This window comes from Panthera tigris, chromosome B4 (assembly GCF_018350195.1).
Source record: "Panthera tigris isolate Pti1 chromosome B4, P.tigris_Pti1_mat1.1, whole genome shotgun sequence".
NCBI classification, from domain to species: Eukaryota; Metazoa; Chordata; class Mammalia; order Carnivora; family Felidae; genus Panthera; species Panthera tigris.
Window position 1 is genome coordinate 23,283,509 of NC_056666.1, and position 22,340 is coordinate 23,305,848.

Genomic DNA, 22,340 nt, shown 5'->3' on the forward strand with positions numbered 1-22,340 from the left:
CAGATTTGATAGGCTGTATATTTCTGGGAATCTATTTTGCTCTACACTCTTGACCACCATCTCTTTCCATTCGGATCTGAATTACTCCTAGGAATGTGACTTTAATTGTATGTTGTTGAGACTATCCTTAATATATCTCTGCTCATGGCTTGGTAAGTATGAGCATTTTGGTTTCATCAAAGAGGGCATCCAATCTTGTGAGGAGCTACCTCACTCACAGAGATACTGTAAGTTTTAATATAAGAAGCTTAGTGTTTATCAAAGGCTATCACGGAACTGCTACCTTCATGGAGGAAGAAGTGTTGCTTTTTTCCATTTCTACTTTCTTGGACTTCTATGAAGATAAAGTAGAAAGGTTTAGATTTGAATATCTAACATGAATGTCTTGAATACATAAAATGAATATTTTTAAATGAATGCTAAATTAGAGTAAAATTCTGAAGAATTTTTTCCTGTATTAGGTTGAAGTTCTTTTTTAAATTCTAAATCCCTCAGGAGAAAAATTACAGAAAGCAGCTCCTCAGTCCAAATATGGTCAACATTGGTTGAGGAGTTACCATACTTATGTAGATTTTTAAAAACTAGTTTGGAGTCACCATACTTATGTAGAATTTTAAAAACTAGTTTGAATACTAACCTAGTTACCTAATCTTGGAAATGTGTAAGTTTGGTTGGGAGATGGCAAAGTTAGAGTAGCTACAGAATCTTGATGGTGGATGGAGCAAGAAAGCATTGCAAGTTGATTGCAAGTTTATAATTATTAATAGAAAAATAAGCCTGGATCACTTTTATATTCTAAGTAAGACAGATGTATATAAGTAATAGCACATTGGGTTCCATGGGGTCCTACAATCTTGGAATAAGTACAGCAGGATGATATTCTTATATTGATGTTAACTGACTGAATGCTTTTTACTTTTCTTTGAAAATATAAAACAATTTAAGAAAAGGACAAAAACGTTTGAGGTAACTAATAATTCATATTGCTGTGTTTTCCATAGTAAGATTGGAAAACTTTTTTTTTAATGTTTAAGAGACTTTATATTTGGTCATATTTATCTGATCAGTTAGGTTTTTTAACCTTTATTTTTACTTCAACCTTAGAGTTAGTTTATTGTAAAGAGATGTTCTTGTTCTAATAAACTTTCAGATCTGCCTTAAACATTTAAGGTTTTCAAATGAAAACTTGCAGTGCTGTCACATTATCAGGGAATTCAGTGTTATTTGAAGGAATAGCATTAACCTCCAAACTGCAGTGAGGCAGAATATTTAAACTACACCACTGTATTCTTAGTATGTAAGACTTAGTTTACCTGGATAAATCTATGCTGGATGAATGTTTGCTAAATGTAACTTACAAGAAATTTCACATGTTATGCTCATAGAATCACAATCTAGTTAATGAGATAATGATACCCCCATTGAATTACTCTTCTGAGTTTCCTTTGTTTTTTCCTTTCTGCCTAACGTTTTAGTTCTAGGGTGTCCTCTCACCACTTTGGACTTCTGTCCTTCATAGCCAATAGGCACTCTCTTAGTGATCTAGTCTTACCTGATTCTATAGCTTTATCTCTCATCTTTGTGCAAATCAATCCCAAATTATACAGCCCAGACATCTCTCCTAAGCTCCATACTACTTTATCAGCCTGCCTATTTGATATCTACAATTAAATTTAAATAGACACTTCACACTTAACATTTGCAAAACTGAACTTCTGCTCTTTCTTCCAAATCAACTCTATCAAGAGCCTTTCCTCACTCAATGATGGCAGCTCCCATCTTAAGGTTGCTCAGGCCAGAAAACCAGAATAAAGTCCTTTATTCTTGTCTTCCTTTCAAACCCTATATTTAATTTATTAGGACATCTTGGTGTTTCTGCCTTCCTCAAACTGTACATGAATTTGACTGAATGGTTGTTCTTAAAAATTAAAAAAAAAAAACTGAGGTTCAGAGAAGTTATGAGAACATCCTAAGTTCACAAAAGTAGTTAGTAATAAAGTCATAATTCAAATCCATATTTTCTAACTGACCACATATATAATATGTTCTTTTTGTAATACTAGTGCTTCTCCAAAATAAATGCTATAATTTTTTTTTATTTATATAGTTCAGAAATATGATCTGACCTATTGTGTAACTGGGTCTTTTTAAATAGTATATGTTATTTCAGTGAGGTTCTATAGGAATTTTCTAAGCCTAATTTTCTAATTTATAAATACTTGCCAATTCAGTTGAATAGATTGGTACTTATCTCTTCTTGTATCTTCCTCTGGGTCAAGAACTATGCTTTCAATTGAAAATTGTGTATTGGGTAAAAAGAAAAAGTGTGGGGGTAGAAGTCATGAAATAAAATATTCAAAGAGATCTCTTAGAAAGCTCTTTGTTAATATTTTCTTGTTATGTCTGAATTTAGAACATGTATTAACTCTTGCTACCTTAGATAAAAATACTTTTCTATTTCTTGGAGTTTTCATGGTATGTAATATTGATTTTGATATTAATCATTGAAGCTTAGGTTATATAAGTATTATTTAAATTATTTAGAGTTTTCTCTTAAGGGCTTCTGTATCAGAAGGACATTTTATAACTTTGAAATCCATTAGATCATATATTTTCTAATTGATTATTATGGCTAAAAGTTGAAAAGAAATGTAGCAGAAATGTAGCAGAAATGAAGTATGTCAAGCCAAATTTTATGAGATTTAAGGATCTCTTTGAAAGAAACCAAGATTAAGCTCTTGGGAGATGCCTATTATGTCTGTTGATGTGACATATTTGGAAAATGATCAATTTTTTAGATTTATGTACATGTAGAACACTTATCTATAAAACAGATTTTAGGTAAAGAGCCCTTGGTGTCATTATTCCATCCTTTTTTCTCTTTTAAATTTGTGTTTTAAAGTTTACTTGTTTTATTATTTCACCAATTTGTGTTATTTTGTTCCAAGGATGAAAATTTGATGAATATTTAATTCAGAGAAGCAATTTTCACATCTCACATCCTACCTACCTACCTACCTACCTACCTACCTACCTACCTACCTACTTGCCTTTGCTTTGATAGAAGTATTTAGCATGGAATCTCTTTTAAGACATTCTTATAGGCTTTGGAAATACCTCTCAAAGCAAACAGATGATTATTTGGGGCATCAAACCCAAAAGCTGCGCCTAGAAATTTACTCCCTATGGCAACTGAATGAGTTAAAGTTGTGTGGTGCCTGCAACCATAATGGCATGTATTTAGAAAGGTAACTCAGTTTGCTGCTTCTAAAAAAAATGTCTGTTGACAAACAAATCTAAAATAATAGTTCAAAAAAGAGATACTTCTGTTACCATTTGCAGTGGTGGATATCTGTGAGTCTTTATACTGTGAAATAAACTGGTCAACTATACTGCTGTCTTTTCTTTTTCATAGTGTATGCCAATTAAAGGCCTAGGATTCGTGCTTGGAGCCTATCAGTGCATTTGCAAAGCAGGATTCTATCATCCTCAAGACTTCTCAGTGAACAACCTCCCGAGTAAGTGCCCTTTGCTTCTGTGCATATATATGAGTATGCATAATATACACCATTATTAGTCATTCAGATTTTCTTTTAACTTTGTTGGGGTTCTTTATTTCAGTCCCCACTGGTTTGACATTCTTTCAACCCTTAAGGAGTTTTTGCTTTGGTTTGTCATCTGTAGTACCCTGGAGTACCATAAAAAAAAGTGTATATTTTGGTTTTCAGTACATTTCCTGAAAATAGTGTAGCTATGCAGTAAGCTCATTTGGGATTTAGTTATTGAGAGCGGTTGCTGCAGGAAGTTCCTAAATCTCATTTTGCTAGTTTATTTATTTATTAATTTGTTTATGTATTAGTTTTCTATGCTGCATAAAGAAATACCACAAAGTTGACACAAATTTATTATCACACAGTTTTCATTGGTTCCCTTTCTAGTCAGAGGTTAGCTTGGTCCCCTGACTCACCAGGCTAAAACTGAGGTGTCATCTGGGACGTGATCTGATCTGAGGCCCAGGGTCTTCTTGCAAACTCATGTAGGCCAATATCTTGGAACAGTATGCTTGAAGCCACCATGTTTTGGATAGATGTTAGTCAGTCTGGGCTTCCTCTCAGCTTTTAAAAGTTACCTAAAGGCCTATCCAGGTGACCCTTTTACAACACTGCAGCTCACTTCTTCAACACTAGCAAAAGAATTTCCTCACTATGCTCAGATTGAAGCTTCTATAACACAATGTAATCACGAGAGTGACTATCCCATCACTTTGCCAGATAATGTAACCTATTCGAAGGAGAGACTATCTCATCATATTTACAGGTCCACTCACATTCCAGGGGAGGTGATCATACAGGGTGTATACTCCAGAATCAAAACTTGACTATCTGGTATTATATTCCTATTCCAGAAAATGTCAGTGCTACAATTAGAATGTTGTTTTTTTACTTTATCTCTAGAGAATGCAACGTTGCCACGTTGCACTTGTAGCCAGCTATTGGATATGGTAACAAAGAGAAAGAGAGCGTAGTGGTAAAAGGGGTGGTTTTATAGGAAGTTAGGGTTTGGGATTACGGAAAATGAGGTGCAGGTATCTTTTAGATAGTCATTCACAAATCTTTGCAGCCCCTATTATTGGTCTATATAGGAGTTTGCATTTCTACTAGGCGTCGTTCAAAGGGTACACTGAGATTGAGACCCGAGCTTCTTCCTCCGGGAATTTTGGCAGATGTTCGGAGGTTTTTTTGTTTTGTTTTATTTTCTCCTGGAAAAAATTATTCTTGGAATTGAGTCTGTTTACATTTAAATTTAGGCTCTGGAGATGAGTAACATTTTGCTCTCTCCTCAGTTGTATAGTTCAGAGTTCAGCCCTTGTTCTGATTAATAGTTAAAGGTATAATTCTAGGATGGCCTCCAAGATTCTGTTCCCACATGCCCTGTCCAATACCTTCCTCTTAAGTGTGGGTAGGACCTCGGAATACAGTTCGTTGGTTACTCCCTTGCTTAGGCTATATTATCTAGCAAAGGTGATATACAGTCACCTATGTGATTACATTGCACTCAGTAAGATTCCTTCCCATAGTAAAAGACTGAAGAGAGGTTCTAGTGTTGGCTTTGAAGAAGTAAACTACCTTGTCGTGAGAGGGCCACACGGCTAAAACCTGAGAGTGGCCTCTGGAAGCAGAGAGCAAATCTCATGGGCAGCAACCAAGAAAACATGGACCTCAGTTCTACAGCTGCAAGTGACAAAATTTTCCACAAAGCCCGAAAACATGTGGAAGAGGATCCTGAGCTCCAGAGGAGAATTCAGCCAGGCCAGAACCTTGACTTCAGCATAGTGAGACCCCAAGCAGAGAGCCCAGTTACACTGTGTCCACACTTCTGATCAACAGAAACTGGGAAGTAATGAAGAGGTATTTTAAGCCCCCAAATTTCCAGTAATTTGTTATGTAGCAGTAGAAAACTCATGCAATAGCAGTGATGATAACATATTTTCAGGATGGATATGCTTTTCTTTGCATGTGTGTGTACCAACCCATGGCAATACCAGAGCCACTTTGACATTCTTCACATTTATCGTCCAGACATAACATATGATTCAACACTGAAGAATTAAGAGAATAGGTTTTAGCTTATGTTCGGTGAAGGTATTTTGTATCTGGTTTACCCACATTTGTTCTCAGCTCCCACTATGTGACTGAAATAAAACATCTAAATATTTTAGAACCAGAGAATGACTATGCTATTTGCTTACAACACCACCAGGAGAAACTAGTTAACCTTTAACAACTTATCTTTATTTAATTTGCACACTCCTACTTTCTTCCTTATTTTAAAAGCCAGTGTTTTTCACTGGACCTACTTTCTCTACGAAAAGGCGGCTTCTCTGTGTAAATCAGACTCCTGTGTTGTACATACTGCAGCCACGGAAAAGAGGCCACAGTTTTTAGAAAGATGATCTATATTTAGACCTTAGCTGTGATTCAGCTTTGACCTTAGCACATACTTAACGAGACCTGACCTTCCTCAATGACAGAGCAGAAAGCTAGCTACACATGACAATTTGAAGTCAGTAAAGTGTTCCTGGACCAAAACTATCTTTCCTGATGGTCTTGTCAGGTTGCAGGAAGAACCACTATTATTTACTCCTTGTCCTAAAGAAAGAATACAACAGTCTGACCAGGAATGCAAGTTATAACTTATCAGGGTCATCAACTGAGGACTGCCAAACATTTTTTTCTATTTTTTGTTATTATCAAAACATATACTATATATATCTGTGTTTTGCTATATTGCCTTTTCATCATAGCATCCAGGAAGTTCACATTGACAGTTGTTTTCAAATATTTTTAGGGAGCTACCCATGACTTAAGGAATGACTAGGTATAGCTCTGGAAGAACCAACGGTAAAGAAGGCATTGAAGACCCAAAAATGAGATAACATTTGTGAAACTGATAGCATAGTATATGGCATGTAATAAGTGTTCATAGATACAGTTAAATAAGTGAATAATCACACATGCATGTGAACAAACAGCAGTGATAATCCTTAAACATCATTGATCACTAGCACTTTGTCACCTATTTTATCATACTACAATAACCAATTTTTTAAAACTAGAACTTTTGGAGAATGAATTCTACGTGGACAGGACGGCAGAAGTGTAACAACCAGTGACACGTTGAGTAGGGCAGTAGGAAGAATACTTGGGGGCTAGAGGCAACAGGAGGAAATTTGTTGCCTGATCAGGAGAATGGGATTCAGAAAACACGATACCTCAAAGATAAAACTCACTTAATTTACAGTTGTAAATCTAAAAGTCAACATCTGAAATTCCCACGTCTATTATTGTCTGGTTATCACATTTGGAGACAGGAGCTGAGATATAGTGCTGTTGTCTTATAGAAAATGTAGATGTGACTTAAAAATCCTGTTAAAATATGAAGTGATTTAAAATATTTATTCAGAGTAAGACCCACAGTAAACAAAGGGCTTGTAAAGACCAACACGGATGTGTTTAAATGACATGATTTAAAATTGTGCTGACAGCCCAGAGACTGTGTTTCTGGATCTCTCTTGAAATTGGTGGTCATATGTGATCTAATAGGATCTGACATCTGGATAGTAACAGGATTTCAGAATAACCAAGTACTGATGTATAACTGTCTCTTCAAATCCAGGCTGTGCACTTCCAGGTTGATGTAAAAGAAGCTTATGACACGCTCATCGCTCTCAAATGCATCAGTCTTTGTATGAGTTCTGTCTCCAGTGAAACCTCTTTTCTCTTTTCTGTGGATACATTCCCAACCTTTCAGTTTTACTTCTCTTGTCTTTTAATTGACTGATTCAGTGTATGTACCTTTCCAGATGAATCCAACTTACCAATGACCCATACTTAAAGATCACAGTCCCTGATTTGGCAACTCTGGTGCTAATGATGGTGGGGGGAAAAAGACAAGAAAGTAGAGATTTTAAAAAGGTATTATCTTGGAGGAAAAGAGAAGCTCTTTGAAAGCAGGTAAGATACAGGAATGCTGAGCAAACTGTTAAGCAAGGCTCGCCTTTCTGGAATAAGTTTACCCCTCCTTTTTTCATGATCGGAGAGCTGGAGGTATTTGACTTTATGCAGACTAAGTCCTTTATCAATCTCTAATACCGATCCCAAATTTAGAACAGATGAAGAGAGCTTGAACATCATGTTCTCATTATCAGCATCATCACTTTTGCTATTGGTAGGACTTCAACCTTGTGGTCTGATTCACTTCTGGTGTGGTGTAAAATTAGTCCTGATCAGTTTTATTCCAGTTGTAGTAGCGTGGTTACCCGTCTACTTGCGCTTTTGTTTTTGCCTCATTCATTTGACTAATTTTCACTTGTTAAGTCTTCCTTCATCAATCCTATTCATAGTGAATGGAGTCCAGTCACTCAGTGTGTCTGGAAGTTAGGGTGGGTTGCCAGTGGAAGAATTCCCAATGCCGTGAATGTTCTTGGACTGTCGACTATTGCATTTAATCTGTTTTTCTTTGACTGTATTCGTTTCTACTGTTGGGACATGCTGCATACAGTCTTGGACGTCCCTGGTTGTTAAATTTCTACCAGAGCTGAATTTCTTTCATAGGCTAGCACAGTGATTAAGAGCATGGTCTTTGGAATAAGTCTAACTTGGGTTTGAATGCTGGTGCTGCTAATCACTTGCACTGTGCTATATTATTTAACTTCCCTAACCTTCATTTATATCCTGTGTAAAATTGGAATGACACCACATGCTTTATAAAATTGGAATAAGGATTCCAGAATAAACTTAAAGTTCGAATAATAGTAGTTGGCACATACTAAATGCTCAAAACTGTTATTTTTATGATTATTATTTAGAAGATTTTGTCTATTCTGCTTTCCTCTTTCCTCAAGTATCTCTCCATTTTGATTCCTTTCATCTAGCATATGCTCCACTTCCCAGCAGAGGATCATATTTTCACGTCCCAGACCTTTTCTGTTCAGTTTGTCCTTAAAACGGACCCTGCTATCATCTATAATATTCAGTCATCCAAAAATCTTCCTTTTTCCTACTAGCTGAAAATTACTTCAATAGATTTAAAAAATATTTTTTTATTTATTTACATTATTTTACTTTATTGGACTGCTAATTTGAGATTCACTTTTGTAAACAATTGTCTTCCCCAAAATATTAAAAAAGGCCCTCTGGCAGGGAGATGTGACTATCAGTCACATATTAGCTCACTGTAATAGGCAGAATGATGTCCCTTCCCACCCTTCAAAGGTGTGTATGTTCCACTTTCACAATCTGTGAACATATCAACCTCACACGGCAAAAAGGGACCTTGCAGATGTCATTAAGTTACAGACCTTGAGATGAGAAGATTATCCTGGATTATCAGGATCATTCTAATCACGAGTCCCGAAAAGCAGAGAAGTTTGGTGGCTGTGGTAACAGATAGAAGTGAGGACACAAGAGGGGTCAGAGAAATGCTACATTGCTGGCTTTGAAGACGGAGGAATGAACCCAGCCAAGGAATGTAGGTGACGTCAAGAAGCTGGAAAAGGCAAGGGAATGGAATCTTCTCTAGATTCTCTGAAAAAAATATAGCCCTGCTGATACCTTGATTTTAGCCAAGTGAGGCCCATGTCAGACTTCTGACCTTTAGAACTATAAGAATGAATATAACTATATTCTGTTTCATTTAGGAAGCAATATACACTTGTATTGTTTTAAGACACTGGGTTTGTGGGAATTTCTTATAGCAGCAATATAAAACTAATATACTCAGCTTGCTTCCCACCCAACATTCATCCCACTGTTTACAGCAGCCCATAGTGCTTTCTCTAGAGGAATTGTTCACAATTCTAGATAATTGACTCAGAACAATGTATGAGTGGGCTTTTGAGTCAAACATATTTGGGTTTAAATCTTGTCTTGGAGACTTGGGCAAGTCTCTCCTAAATTCTGAAATTATCTTCCCATATTCATAAAGCAGGAATAGTGGAATCTATTCTTTGCTAGTTTTGAGGAGTAAATGAGATAACATACCATGTCTCCCAAATGATAGTGATTATTTTAATGTGAATATGGGGAATTTAATCCTTTTACTTATAGTATTTATATATTGGATATTGTGGGGATTGAATGAATAAATTGTAACCAAAAAAATACTTTGTTTTTAATAATTTTATAAGTCATATCAGAATCTTTCCAAGATCTAAAATGTAGGAGACAATAGAAAAAATGAATATATGCATCAGTAAGCACATAGAAATATAGGGAAACACTGGACCTCTGACTATATTCATAGTGAGGGAATATAAATTTTAAAATGCTTGCACTGGGCTTCAGGTCAAACTTATTTTTACAACTAGCCATTCATGATGTAAGTATATGATGGCATATTAGCTAATCCTGATTTTATGATATGCGAATATACATTCATGTCCTAACAGTAGAAATCTTTTTGTATAATAGTCTAGGTATAACCGTATTCAGCCAACTCTTCTCTTCTTGTGGACATTATAGATCTTGAACCAAATATACACAGAAATCTACTGAATGTGTTGGAGTTACTCATGTACATGTACCTTTTTCCACTTGATTTTTGGATGTGATTTTAACAAGCTGAAAACTGAAGACAGACTACTTTATCATCCTACACCATGAAAAAACAAATAACAATATATCTCCCGATGGTTAGCTCATTGCTGCATTGTAACTCCAAACCTTGATTGATGAATATGTTCCCTCTAGTTCTAATGAAAAAGCAAATATGCGTATGGAAAGAAGGGAGATGTTTACCCTAATGGTGATTTCAGATGAGTGTTATTTGTACCTACAGCTAGTGTTGAACTCTCATTGACTTGATTCTCTGTTACTTTCAGCTGAATTATGTTCCTTGTCTGTGATTCATCTTTTTCTCACATGCCTTACAATGGAAGGAGGAAGGGGTCATGACATATGGGCATCCGAGTTAGTCTTGCAAAGGTCCAGGGTGTATCTTCCTCTGCCATAACCAGTTCCTATCATGGAGGGTTACAGTACCTCCAATCTGAGTGATTGGTTTATTGACTGATTTATATGTCTGAAAAACCCGTCTGTCAAAAAATATTACTGAGCATTGACTCTGCATTGTTTTAAGCACTGGAGAAAAAAAAGTGAGTATAAAAAGTGGGGTTTCTAAGATTACTGGACAGACTCACATCTTCTCAAAACATATTGCAATATCCACAAGCAACAAATGAAGAAAGTCTTGAGTAAAATACAGCCACTGTTCAATCAGTAAATCAGATCAAACGTAAGAGCTTTATGATTTAACTGGCCTTAAAAGGTTGGCATGTTTTCTCTCCATACTCAAATATTCAAATGTTATCTTTTTGCTCTTCTGAAAACACAGCTTTATCCTGCTGGCACTTAAGACTCTTAACCAGCAAAACATTTAATACTGTAGTGATATTTCTATCTGATGCTTGTACTATAGAGACCTGAAATATATAACTTCTGTTTCAATCCATTCTACCCACGTCAACCCATTCCTTTCTTTTTTTTTTTTTTTTTTTACTTTTTAAAAAATGTTTATTCATTTTTGAGAAAGAGAGAGAGAGAGAAAGAGAGAGAGAAATAGAGAGCACGCATAGGGGAGGGGCAGAGAGAGAGGGAGACACAGAATCTGAAGCAGGCTCCATGCTACGAGCTGTCAGCACAGAGCCCAACATGGGGCCCGAACCCACGAGCTGTGAGATCATGACCTGAGCTGAAGTCGGATGCTAAACCAACTGAGCCACCCAAGTGCCCTACTCATGCCTTTCTAAATCAGAAACTCAATGCTTTTTTTTTTCCCATAAAACATAGGAAGAAAACTTTCTGTGGTACATTTTAACAATATGTATCACAAGTCACAAAAATGTGGATACATTTGATCTATAAATTTGATACTTCTATTCCAGGATACTTGTATTCCAAGAAAATTCCAAGAAAAATAGCAATCTAAGAGATTAAGAGAAATGTATGTTCTTTTTTAATCAAAAAAAGGAGGGGCAGAAGAAAAGTACCCCTTTAATTTGTGCATTAATTGAATCTTTAGAAAACCAAGCCAAAAAGCTGATTTTAAGAAATTTCTGAAAAGTTGTAGTGTTTCATCAGCAGTGACCATATTTACCACTTGAATTTTCACACTAGATGACAAAATTTCTCATTGTAAATAGAGTGTAATTTTTGTTTTGGTAGTAGGCATTCAAATAGAACTTTGCATATAGGTTTTCTAATGTTACCTACTGATGTCATTTACAATTCTCTTGATAACATTACCGTGTTGAAGGAAAAAGTTTAAGTTATTAATGCTTAACATTATAAGGGCAACTTTTAATTAGTAAATAATACAGTTTAATCTTTGCTGAACTTTTTTGTGAGAACAGGTATTGCTAGGAATGACAACACTATTAACTGAAATTCAGATTTAATAAAGTGATAGTATGTCTAAGAAAATTATTTAAAACTCTACCTCTACATTTTTTTTTGTTATTTGGAATTACCTATATTTCTTCAGTAGAAGATTTTTCTAAATCTCCAAATAGAATGAAATATTTAGAAAAGCATTGTTAATAGTGTTAACTGTTCTACTATTAGAATATAAAAAAGCTGGGGCGCCTGGGTGGCTCAGTGGGTTAAATGTCTGACTTTGGCTGAGGTCATGATCTCACAGTTTGCTAGTTCCAGCCCTGCGTTGGGCTCTGTGCTGACAGCTCAGAGTCTGAAGCCTGCTTCACATCCTTTGTCTCCCTCTTTCTGTGTGTCTCCCCTGATCGCATTCTGTCTCCCTCTCTCTCAAACACAAATAAACATTAAAAAAAATTTAAGAAAGAATATCAAAAAGTAGTACAGAGTTTAAAAGAACCATAAATGAAGTTACTCACTAAGGAATCATCTCTACTTCCTAGTTTAATGATAGAGAGTAAAGTATTACATTTATTATTCAATGTAAAACAATGTGGCCAAGAGTAGCATACAGGCACATGCTTTAATATTTGTTACATGCATCTAGTATACATTATTTTTCATAGCTGCATGTTTGCTGTGTGATACAATCTTAAAATTTCACTGATTCATACTTTGTGAAACAAAAATGTCATGAAACATCAAAACTTGCAAACTGATCAGAAAAGTTTTTTGGGAGACTAGAAAAACGACTTCATTTTAATAACGTTCCGTATCAGAGACTAGAGACCTGGCACGTAAATGCATTGCCTTGCCCTAGATTTCATCCTGGTTGGGTGGCAATAGCCACAAAAGACATAACTGTGAGAACTGACAGAATTTTAATATGGACTATTCATAAAAAATATTGTATCAATACTAAACTTCCAACTTTTATAATTGGAATATGGTTTTGTATGAGAATTCTCTTTCCTTAGGATGTACAAACAGGAGTATTTATGGGTGAAGGGATGAAGTATCTCTAACTATCGAGTGGTTCAGAAAAAAATTGTACACGTATAAAATCTATAAACATCTATCCATCCGTCTAGAGAATATCAGTGATTGGGTAAATGCTGTGGACTACAAATAGTGGATCTAAGTAAAGGATATATGGAATTTTTTAATTTGATAAATTAATGTATAATTTTCTTGAACATAATAGTTCCATATAATTCCATTGAGTAAATGTACTATGGTTTACTTACCTGTTCTACAGTTTATATTTTTATGAATTTATATAAATATAAAACTATACTTACATAAAAATGCCCCAGGGTTTTGTGTTATTCTGATGCCAATGTAGTAAAATTAAAGTAAGCAAAAAGGTTAACATACTCTTCACAAATTTCACAATTTATCTCAATGGGCTCATGTTCACAGGTGAATATTTGATCCCTCAGGTATCCTGTGGTGCTACTATAACCTTCTCCTGTCCTTTTTTATATTTTTGCTCAAGGCAGCATACTGATCATCCATATAATGAGCTGAAAAGCTGCTGTCTATTGCCAAAGCTAATAGCTCTTCATATTTGCCATTTGTCTTCAGGAAAGCATTTGTTTTATCTGAATGTTCCAAGTATTATCTGCATTTTTATGCTTTAGCAAAACAGATTGAGATTCTGTGCATAGAGGATGATTACATGTTGCTCAGAACTGAGATTCCCAAATCAAATTATTCTCCAAGATAATTTCTAAACACACTTTCTTATAGGTTCCAAAGACTTCTATTCCTAACATATATTTCTAATTTGTGTCCAGCATCTTGAAACATAACATTTTTAAATAAATTCTTAACCACTAAATGGTTTGGGAACCTGAAGAAGGTTTATTGGATTGTATATTTTCAACTATACATTTGTATTACAGATAAGGTCTTTTATTCTTTTGGAAGAGCACTTTCATCATTAGCAATCATTTGCTGAGTATCCAGTATGTATAAAATACTGTTTTCAGTGCTAAGTGCATAAAGAGGTGTCTAAATCATGGCCCTTATCCTCTGGGAACTTAAAATTTTAAGCCATTATAAATTAAGGTACCACTTAGTAGATTAACAAGAAGCCCATTATTGTTATTCAGTAATATTATGATTTCTACTAGCTTAATGTATTCCCTTGTCCTGGACAGAGAACTTCAGCATAAATTGATAAAACGTTTTTGAAAACTAGAAGACTATTTAATTGTGCTTTGAGTCCTCCAGGAAATACTGAATGTAGAAAGTTTCATACTCAATTTTAGCTTTTCTGTGCTTTAGAAATCAGGTCTCTGACTTGAAAAACTTGTGGTTTTTCTTCCTCTCTATTTTACAACTCTGTGTCCCTTACAGAACCTCATGATTTTTCATACTCAAATAAAGTCAAGGCAATTATTAAAGAGGAAGTTGCTCATGATAGCACTTTACTATTTGACATTTGTGGGTTGATCTTGTGATACTTTGGAACTTAAAAAATAAAATGTGATCATAATTTTTCTAACAAATTGCTTTTATCCACAAATATTGAAGCATTTGTCTAACCAACATAATGTAGTATTACTTTTATGAAGAAATACAGAATGGTATGGACTTATGTCACTTTCCAACCTATATCTAGCTGCTACTATTTCAATAGACATAATATCTGTTAACTGTTATTTCAGCCTTACCTGAGGAAGAGAATGCAGTGTATGAGCTTTTTCTGTTGTATGTCCCTCACTCATGATTGTATTCTATGGCCTAGTATTCTGGGTCTTTTGTAATATTGATCTAGGTTGGAAAATAAAGATATAAAACCATTGTCCTATTCTTAGAGAGCTCACAGTTTGTTTGGGTACAGCATATACACATGTGGAACTTTAGCCGTTAGCCAAGTAGAAGAACACAGGCAGATAAACATAGTTACAAGGAGTTGGAGCATCAGCAAGAGAGGTGAGACAAACTGGATTAGGCATGAAAACTTTTCTGTGTTGGTATGGATCGTGATAGTCAGTTGGTGAAGAGAATAATGGAGGAAAGTAGACAGGTTTAAGTCCAGCTGTGGACAGCAGGAATGTGCCATTCAACAGGACAGTCTGAGATTATTGTGTTCCTGAATGCTACCTTGAGTTTTCTGTATCAATAGGTTGAATATAGACAAGGAACATAGTCTCCCCAGTAAATAAGAATTGGAGGACATTGCGATCACAATGCAGTAATAACAAAATATGCCAATGTAGAGGGGACCATAATTAGGAAATATAAAGAGTAACAAAGTTGGATTACTGAAAGAAATGTATCTTTTTTCTATCATAATGCAGAAATGGTATCTAAGTCTCATTTAGGAATAATATTTTCTGGTAAGAGAAAGAAGGAAGGCAGAGAGGCCATTTTTTTTTTAATTATATAAATGTAATACAATAAATTTCAGAAATAATGTGCCCCTTTTTTTTAAAAGTTCTTATTTTAATTACAATTAGCTAAAATCCAGTATTACATTACTTTCAGGTGTATAATATAGTGATTCAGCACTTCCATACATCACCCAGTGTTCTTCATGACAAGTGCCCTCCTTAATCCCCATCACCTATTTAACCCATACCCCCATCCTCCTCCCCTCTGGTAACTATCAGTGTGTTCTCTATAATTAAGAGTCTGGGGGCCCCTGGGTGGCTCAGGTGGTTAAGCATCCGACTTTGGCACAGATCACGATCTTGTGGTTCTTTCGTGAGGTTGAGCCCCATATCAGCAGAGAGCCCCCTTTGGATCCTCTGTTTCTCTCTCCCTCTCTCCTACCGCACTCACATTCTCTCTTTCTCTCAAAAATAGATAAACATTTAAAAAAATTGAGTCTCTTTCTTGGCTTGTCTTTATGTCTCTCTGTTTTTCCCTTTGTTCATCTGTTTTGTTTCTATATTCCACATATGAGTGAAATCAGATGGCATTTGTCTTTCTCTGACTGACTTACTTCACTTAGCATTGTACTCTCTAATTCCATCCATTTCACTGCAAATGTTAAGATTTCTCATCTTTTGGAGGTGCCTGAGTGGCTCAGTCAGTTAAGTGTCTGACTTCGGCTCAGGTCATGATCTTGTGGTTCGTGAGTTCGAGCCCCACGTTGGGCTCTGTGCTGACAGCTCAGAACCTGGAGCCTGCTTTGGATTCTGTGTCTCCCTCTCTCTCTCTGCCCCTCCCCTGCTCATACTATGTCTTTCTGTCTCGAAAATGAATAAACTTAAAAAAACGTAAGATTTCACATCTTTTTTATGGCTGAATAATATTCTGTTGTACACACACACACACACACACACACACATACACACACACACACACACACACACACACACACATCATATCTTCCTTACCCATTTATCAACTCATGGACACTTGAGCTGCTTCCATAATTTGACTATTGTAAATAATGCTGATATAAACATTGGGGTGCATGTATTCCATTTGAATTAGTGTTTTTTGTATCCTTTGGGTAAATACCCAGTACTGCAATTGCTGGATGGTAGGGTAGTTGTATTTTTAATTTCAGATTGTTTTCCAGAGTAGCTGCATCAGTTTGCATTCCTACCACATTCCTACCAACAGTGCGTGAGTGTTCCTTTTTCTTCACATCCTCAACAACACCTGTGTTTTTCTTGTGTGTGTGTTTTTGATGTTAGCCATTCTGACAGGTGGGAGTTGATATCTCATTGTAGTTTTGATTTGCTATTCAACATTAGTGATATTGAACATCTTTTCATGTGTCTGTTGGCTATCTATGTGTCTTCTTGGCGAAATGTCTGTTCATCTCATCTGCCCATTTTTAAATTGGATTATTTGGTTTTTTTGGGTTTTCAGTTTTATAAGTTCTTTATATAGTTTGGATACTAACACTTTATTGAATATGTCATTTGCAAATATCTTCTCCCATTCCATAGGTTGCCTTTTAGTTTTGTTTGTTGATTCCTTCACTGTGCTTTTTTGCTTTTGTTTCCCTTGCCTCAGGAGACATACCTAGAAAGAAGTTGCTACTGCCAATGTCAAAAAGATTATTTTTTTTAAATATGAAATTTATTGTCAAATTGATTTCCATACAACACCCAGTGCTCATCCCAACAGCTGCCCTCCTCAATGCCCATCACCCACTTTCCCCTCCCTCCCACCCCCCATCAACTCTCAGTTTATTCTCAGTTTTTAAGTCTTTCATGGTTTGCCTCCTTCCCTCTCTGTAATTTTTCCCCCTTCCCCTCCCCCATGGTCTTCTGTTAAGTTTCTCAGGATCCACATAAGAGTGAAACCGTATGGTATCTGTCTTTCTCTGTATGGCTTATTTCACTTAGCATCACACTCTCCAGTTCCATCCACGTGGCTACAAAGGGCCGTATTTCATTCTTTCTCCTTGCCACATAGTACTCCATTGTGTATATAAACCACAATTTCTTTATCCATTCATCAGTTGATGGACATTTAGGCTCTTTCCATAGTTTGGCTATTGTTGAGAGTGCTGCTATAAACATCGGGGTACAAGTGCCCCTATGCATCAGTACTCCTGTATCCCTTGGGTAAATTCCTAGCAGTGCTATTGCTGGGTCACAGGGTAGGTCTATTTTTAATTTTTTGAGGAACCTCCACACTGTTTTCCAGAGTGGCTGCACCAGTTTGCATTCCCACCAACAGTGCAAGAGGGTTCCCGTTTCTCCATAACCTCTCCAGCATCTATAGTCTCCTGATTTGTTCATTTTAGCCTCAAAAAGATTATTGCCTGTTTTCTCTTCTAGGAGTTTTATGGCTTTCTGTCTCACATTTAGGTCTTTAATCCATATTGAACTTATTTTTGTGAATTGTGTAAGACAGTGGTCCTGTTTTTTTTTTTTTCTTCTGCGTGTTGCTGTTCAGTTTTCCCAACACTATTTCTTGAAGAGGCTGTCTTTTTTTCCATTCCATTCTTTCCTGCTTTGTAGAAGATTGGCCATTTAGTTGAGGATTTATTTATGGGTTTTTTATTCTGTTTAATCTATGTCTTTTTTTGTGCCAATACCATACAATTTTGATTACTACAGCTTTGTAATATAACTTGAAGTTTAGAATTGTGATGCCTCCAGTTCGGTTTTCTTTTTCAAGATTACTATGGCTATTCATGGTCTTTTGTGATCCTACACAAATTTTAGGATTATTTGTTTTAGCTCTGCGAGAAATGCTATTGGTATTTTGATAGAGATTACATTAAATATATAGATTGTTTTAGGTAGCATGGACATTTTAACAATATTTGTTCTTCCAATCCATGAGCATGAAATGTTTTTCATTTCTTTGTGTCATTTTCAGTTTCTTTCATCAGTGTTTTATAGTTTTCAGAGCACAAGTCTTTCAACTCTTTGGTTAGGTTTATTCCTAGGTATCTTAATATTTTTGGTGCAGTTGTAATGGGATTGTTTTCTTATTTTCTTTCTGCTGCTTCATTATTGGTGTATAGGAATGCAACAGATTTCTGTACATTGATTCTGTATACTGTGACTTTACTGAATTTGCTCATCAGTTCTAGCAGTTTTTCGGTGGAGTCTTTCAGGTTTTCTGTATAGAGTGTCAAGTCATCTGCAAATGAAAGTTTTACTTCTTCCTTGCTGATTTGGATGCTTTTATTTCTTTTTGTTGTCTTATTGCAGTGGCTAGAACTTCTAGTACTACGTTGAATAAAAATGGTGAGAATAGACATACTTTTCTTGTTCCTGACCTTACAGGAAAAACTCTCAGTTGTTCTATATTAAGGATGGTGTTAGCTGTGGGATTTTCATGTTTGGCCTTTATTATATTTAGGTATGTTTCTTCTGGACCTACTTTGTTGAGGGTTTTTATCATGAATGGATGTTGTACTTTGTCAAATTCTTTTTCTGCATCTATTGAAATGATCATATGGTTCTTACCCTTGTTCTTATTGATGTGATATTTCACACTGATTGACTTGTGAATATTGACCCACCCTTGCAACCCAGGAATAAATCCCACTTGATCATGGTGAATTATTTTTTTAATGTATTGTTGAATTATGTTTGCTAATATTTTATTGATGATTTTTTCATCTTTGCTCATCAGGAATATCGGTCTGTAGTTCTCTTCCTTAGTGGTGTCTTTATCTAGTTTCCATATCAGGATAACATTGGCCTCATAGATTGAATTTGGAAGTTTTCCTTCCTGTTATATTTTTTGGAATAGTTTGAGAAGATTAGGTATTAACTCTTCTTTAAATGTTTGGTTGAATTTGTCTGTAAAGCTGTGTGGTCCTGGACTTTTGTTTGTTTGGAGTTTTTTGATTATTGATTCAATTTCTTTCTGGTTATCGGTCTGTTCAAATCTCTATTTTTTCCTGTCTCTAGCTTCATAGTTTTTGTGTTTCTAGGAATTTATCCATTTCTTCTAGGTTGTCCAATTTGTTGGCATATAGTTTTTCATAATATTCTCTCATAATTGTTTAAATTTCTGTTGTATTGGTTATCTCTTCTCTCTCATTTGTGATTTTATTTGAGTCTTTTCTCTTTTTTCCTTGATAAGTCTAGCTAAAGGTTTATCAATTTAATTGATCTTTTCAAAGAACCAACTCCTGGTTTCATTGAGCAGTTTTATTATTTTTTAGTTTCTATATCATTTATTTCTGCTCTGATCTGCTTTATTTCCTTCTTGCTGCTGATTTTAGGTTTTGTTTGTTATTCTTTTTTATAGCTGTATTAAGGGTGAGGTTAGTGTGCTTTATTTGAGATTTTTCTTGCTTCTTGGGGTAGGCCTGTATTCCTATAACTTTCCCTCATAGAACTGCTTTTGCTGCATCCCAGAGGTTTTGGACCACTGTGTTTTCATTTCCATTTTTTTCCATGTACTTTTTAATTTCTTCTTTTATTTCCTTGTTGATCCATTAATTGTTTAGTAGCACGTAATTAATGTCAGTGTTTGTGATCTTTTCTGGATAATTTCTTGTGGTTGACTTCTAGTTTCATAGCATGTGGTCAGAAAAAGTGCATGGTATGACTTCAATCTTCTTGAATTTGAGGCTTGTTTTGTGGGTTAATATGTGATCTATTCCAGAGAAAGTTCCATCTGCATTTGAAAAGAATGTGTGTCATTCAAAGCCATTGTTTCCTTGTTGATTTTCTGTTTAGATGATCTATCTATTGTTGTAAATGGGGTGTTAAAGTCCCCTACTATGATTGTAATATTATCGATTAGTTCCTTTGTGTTTGTTATTAAGAGTTTTATGTATTTGGGCTGCTCCTATGTTGGGTGCATAAATTTACAGTTATCCTATCTTCTTGTTGGATTGTCCCCTTTATTATTATATAGTGTCTTCCTTTGTCTCTTGTTACAGTCTTTGTTTTAAAGTCTATTTTGTCCAATATAAATATTGCTACTCCAACTTTCTTTTGACATCCATTTACATAATAGATGTTTCTCCATCCCCCCACTTTCAATCTGTAGGTGCCTTTATGTCTAGAATGAGTCTTTATATGCAGACTATATATCGTTTTTTGTTTTTGTTTTTGTTTTTTTGTTTGTTTGTTTGTTTGTTTTTACCCATTCTGTCACCCTCTGTCTCTGTCACTCTCTGTCTCTTGATTGGAGCATTTAGTCCATTTACATTCAAAATCATTGTTGGTTGATATGCATTTATTGCCATCTTATTGCTTATTTTGTTGTTTTTGTGTCAAGATTTTCTCTGATCCTTTCTTGTCTTTCTCTGTTTCATGGTTTGCTGATTTTCATTAGTGATGTATTTGGATTTCTTTTTCTTTATTCTTTACGTATTTAAAATTTTTTTTTCAACGTTTTTTTATTTATTTTTGGGACAGAGAGAGACAGAGCATGAACGGGGGAGGGGCAGAGAGAGAGGGAGACACAGAATCCGAAGCAGGCTCCAGGCTCCGAGCCATCAGCCCAGAGCCTGACGCGGGGCTCGAACTCACAGACCGCGAGATCGTGACCTGGCTGAAGTCGGACGCTCAACCGACTGCGCCACCCAGGCGCCCCTCTTTACGTATTTATTAGTGGATTCTGATATATGGTTACCATTTGGTTTGCATATCACCTCTTCTGCACATAGCAGTCTATGTTAAGTTGATGGTCATTTAAGTTTGAACCCATTCTTTTTTCCTTTCTTCCTTACATTTTAGGTATGTGTTATTATATTTTATAGCCCCTTTTTAATAAGTACTTTGACAGTTTTTTGTACTGCTTTTGTGTTTCCTACCTTCATACTGTCACTTTTGTCTTTCCTTTCCACTCAAAGAGTCCCCTTTAATATTTTTTGCAGGATTGGTTTACTGGTCATGAACTCCTTGAGGTTTTGTTTGTCTGGGAAATTCTATCTCTCCTTGTATTCTGAATAATAGCCTTGCTGGATGGAGTATTCTTGGCTACAGATTTTTCCCATTTAGCACTTTGAATTCATCATGTCACTGCTTTCTGGTTTATAAACTTTCTGTTGAAAAACTACTAGCCTAATGGGTTTTATCTTATAAGTTGCTACTTCTTTTGTTTTGATGCTTTAAAATTTATTTATTTATTATTATATTATGCAAATTTAATTACAATATGTCTTGGTGTGGGTCTGCTTTTTTTTTTTTTTTTTTTTTTTTTTTTTTTGTGATAGGAGTTCTCTGTTCCTCCTGGATCTGGATGTTTGCTTCCTTTCCCAGATTAAGGAAGTTTTCAGGTATTATTTCTTCAAATAAATTTTATGCCTTTTCTCTTTTTATTCTGGGACTCCTACAATATAAACGTTATTACATTTCATGGACTCTCGGAGTTCCTTAAGTATAGTCTCATTTTGCACAATTCTTTTGTCTCTATTTTGTTCAGCTTGAGTACTTTCCATCACTCTGTCTTCTAGGTCACTAATTCATTACCAAGCTTTTTCCACTGTGATGTTAATTCTATCAATTGTGTTTTTCATTTCATTTATTGAGTCCTTTCTCTCTGCTATGTTATTCCTTATCTCTGTGTTAAGGGTCTCACTCATGCCTTCCACTCTTTTCCAGTGAGTATCCTTATGATCATTGCTTTAAATTCTCTATGATATATCTGTTTCACTTAGATCTCTGGCCATGGCCTTGTCCTCTTCTTTCACTGGGGATAAATTTTTCTGTCTTGTCACTTGTCTGCCTCTCTGTGTCCATATCTGTGTGTTAATAAGGTCAACTATGTCTTCTGCTCTTGAAAGGAGTAAATTTTTGAAAAAGAGGTCCTGAAGTGCCTTGAAGTACAGTGTCCCTTGTTCACCAGTACCTGAAACTTCAGGAGAGTATCCAATGTATATTGCTTATGCCCTGCTGTTGTCTCAGAGTCACTTTTCCTTTCAGTGCAGTCATCTTCACTGACTATCTGCCTGTCATGGGTTTACTCTTTGTGGTATTAGTGGGACCCAGGCAGGCCAGCTCTGAGGAG

General features: G+C 35.5%; 1 protein-coding gene across 1 annotated transcript in view; it reads left to right on the forward strand.

Moving 5' to 3' along the window:
- Positions 1–22,340, forward strand: part of GPR158 (G protein-coupled receptor 158) — a 420,275-nt gene that overhangs the window by 192,746 nt on the left and 205,189 nt on the right. Inside the window, exon 3 of the mRNA XM_042991251.1 lies at positions 3,416–3,518. Within this exon, the coding sequence (XP_042847185.1) occupies positions 3,416–3,518 (103 nt within the window). The remainder of the gene's footprint in view (positions 1–3,415; positions 3,519–22,340) is intronic.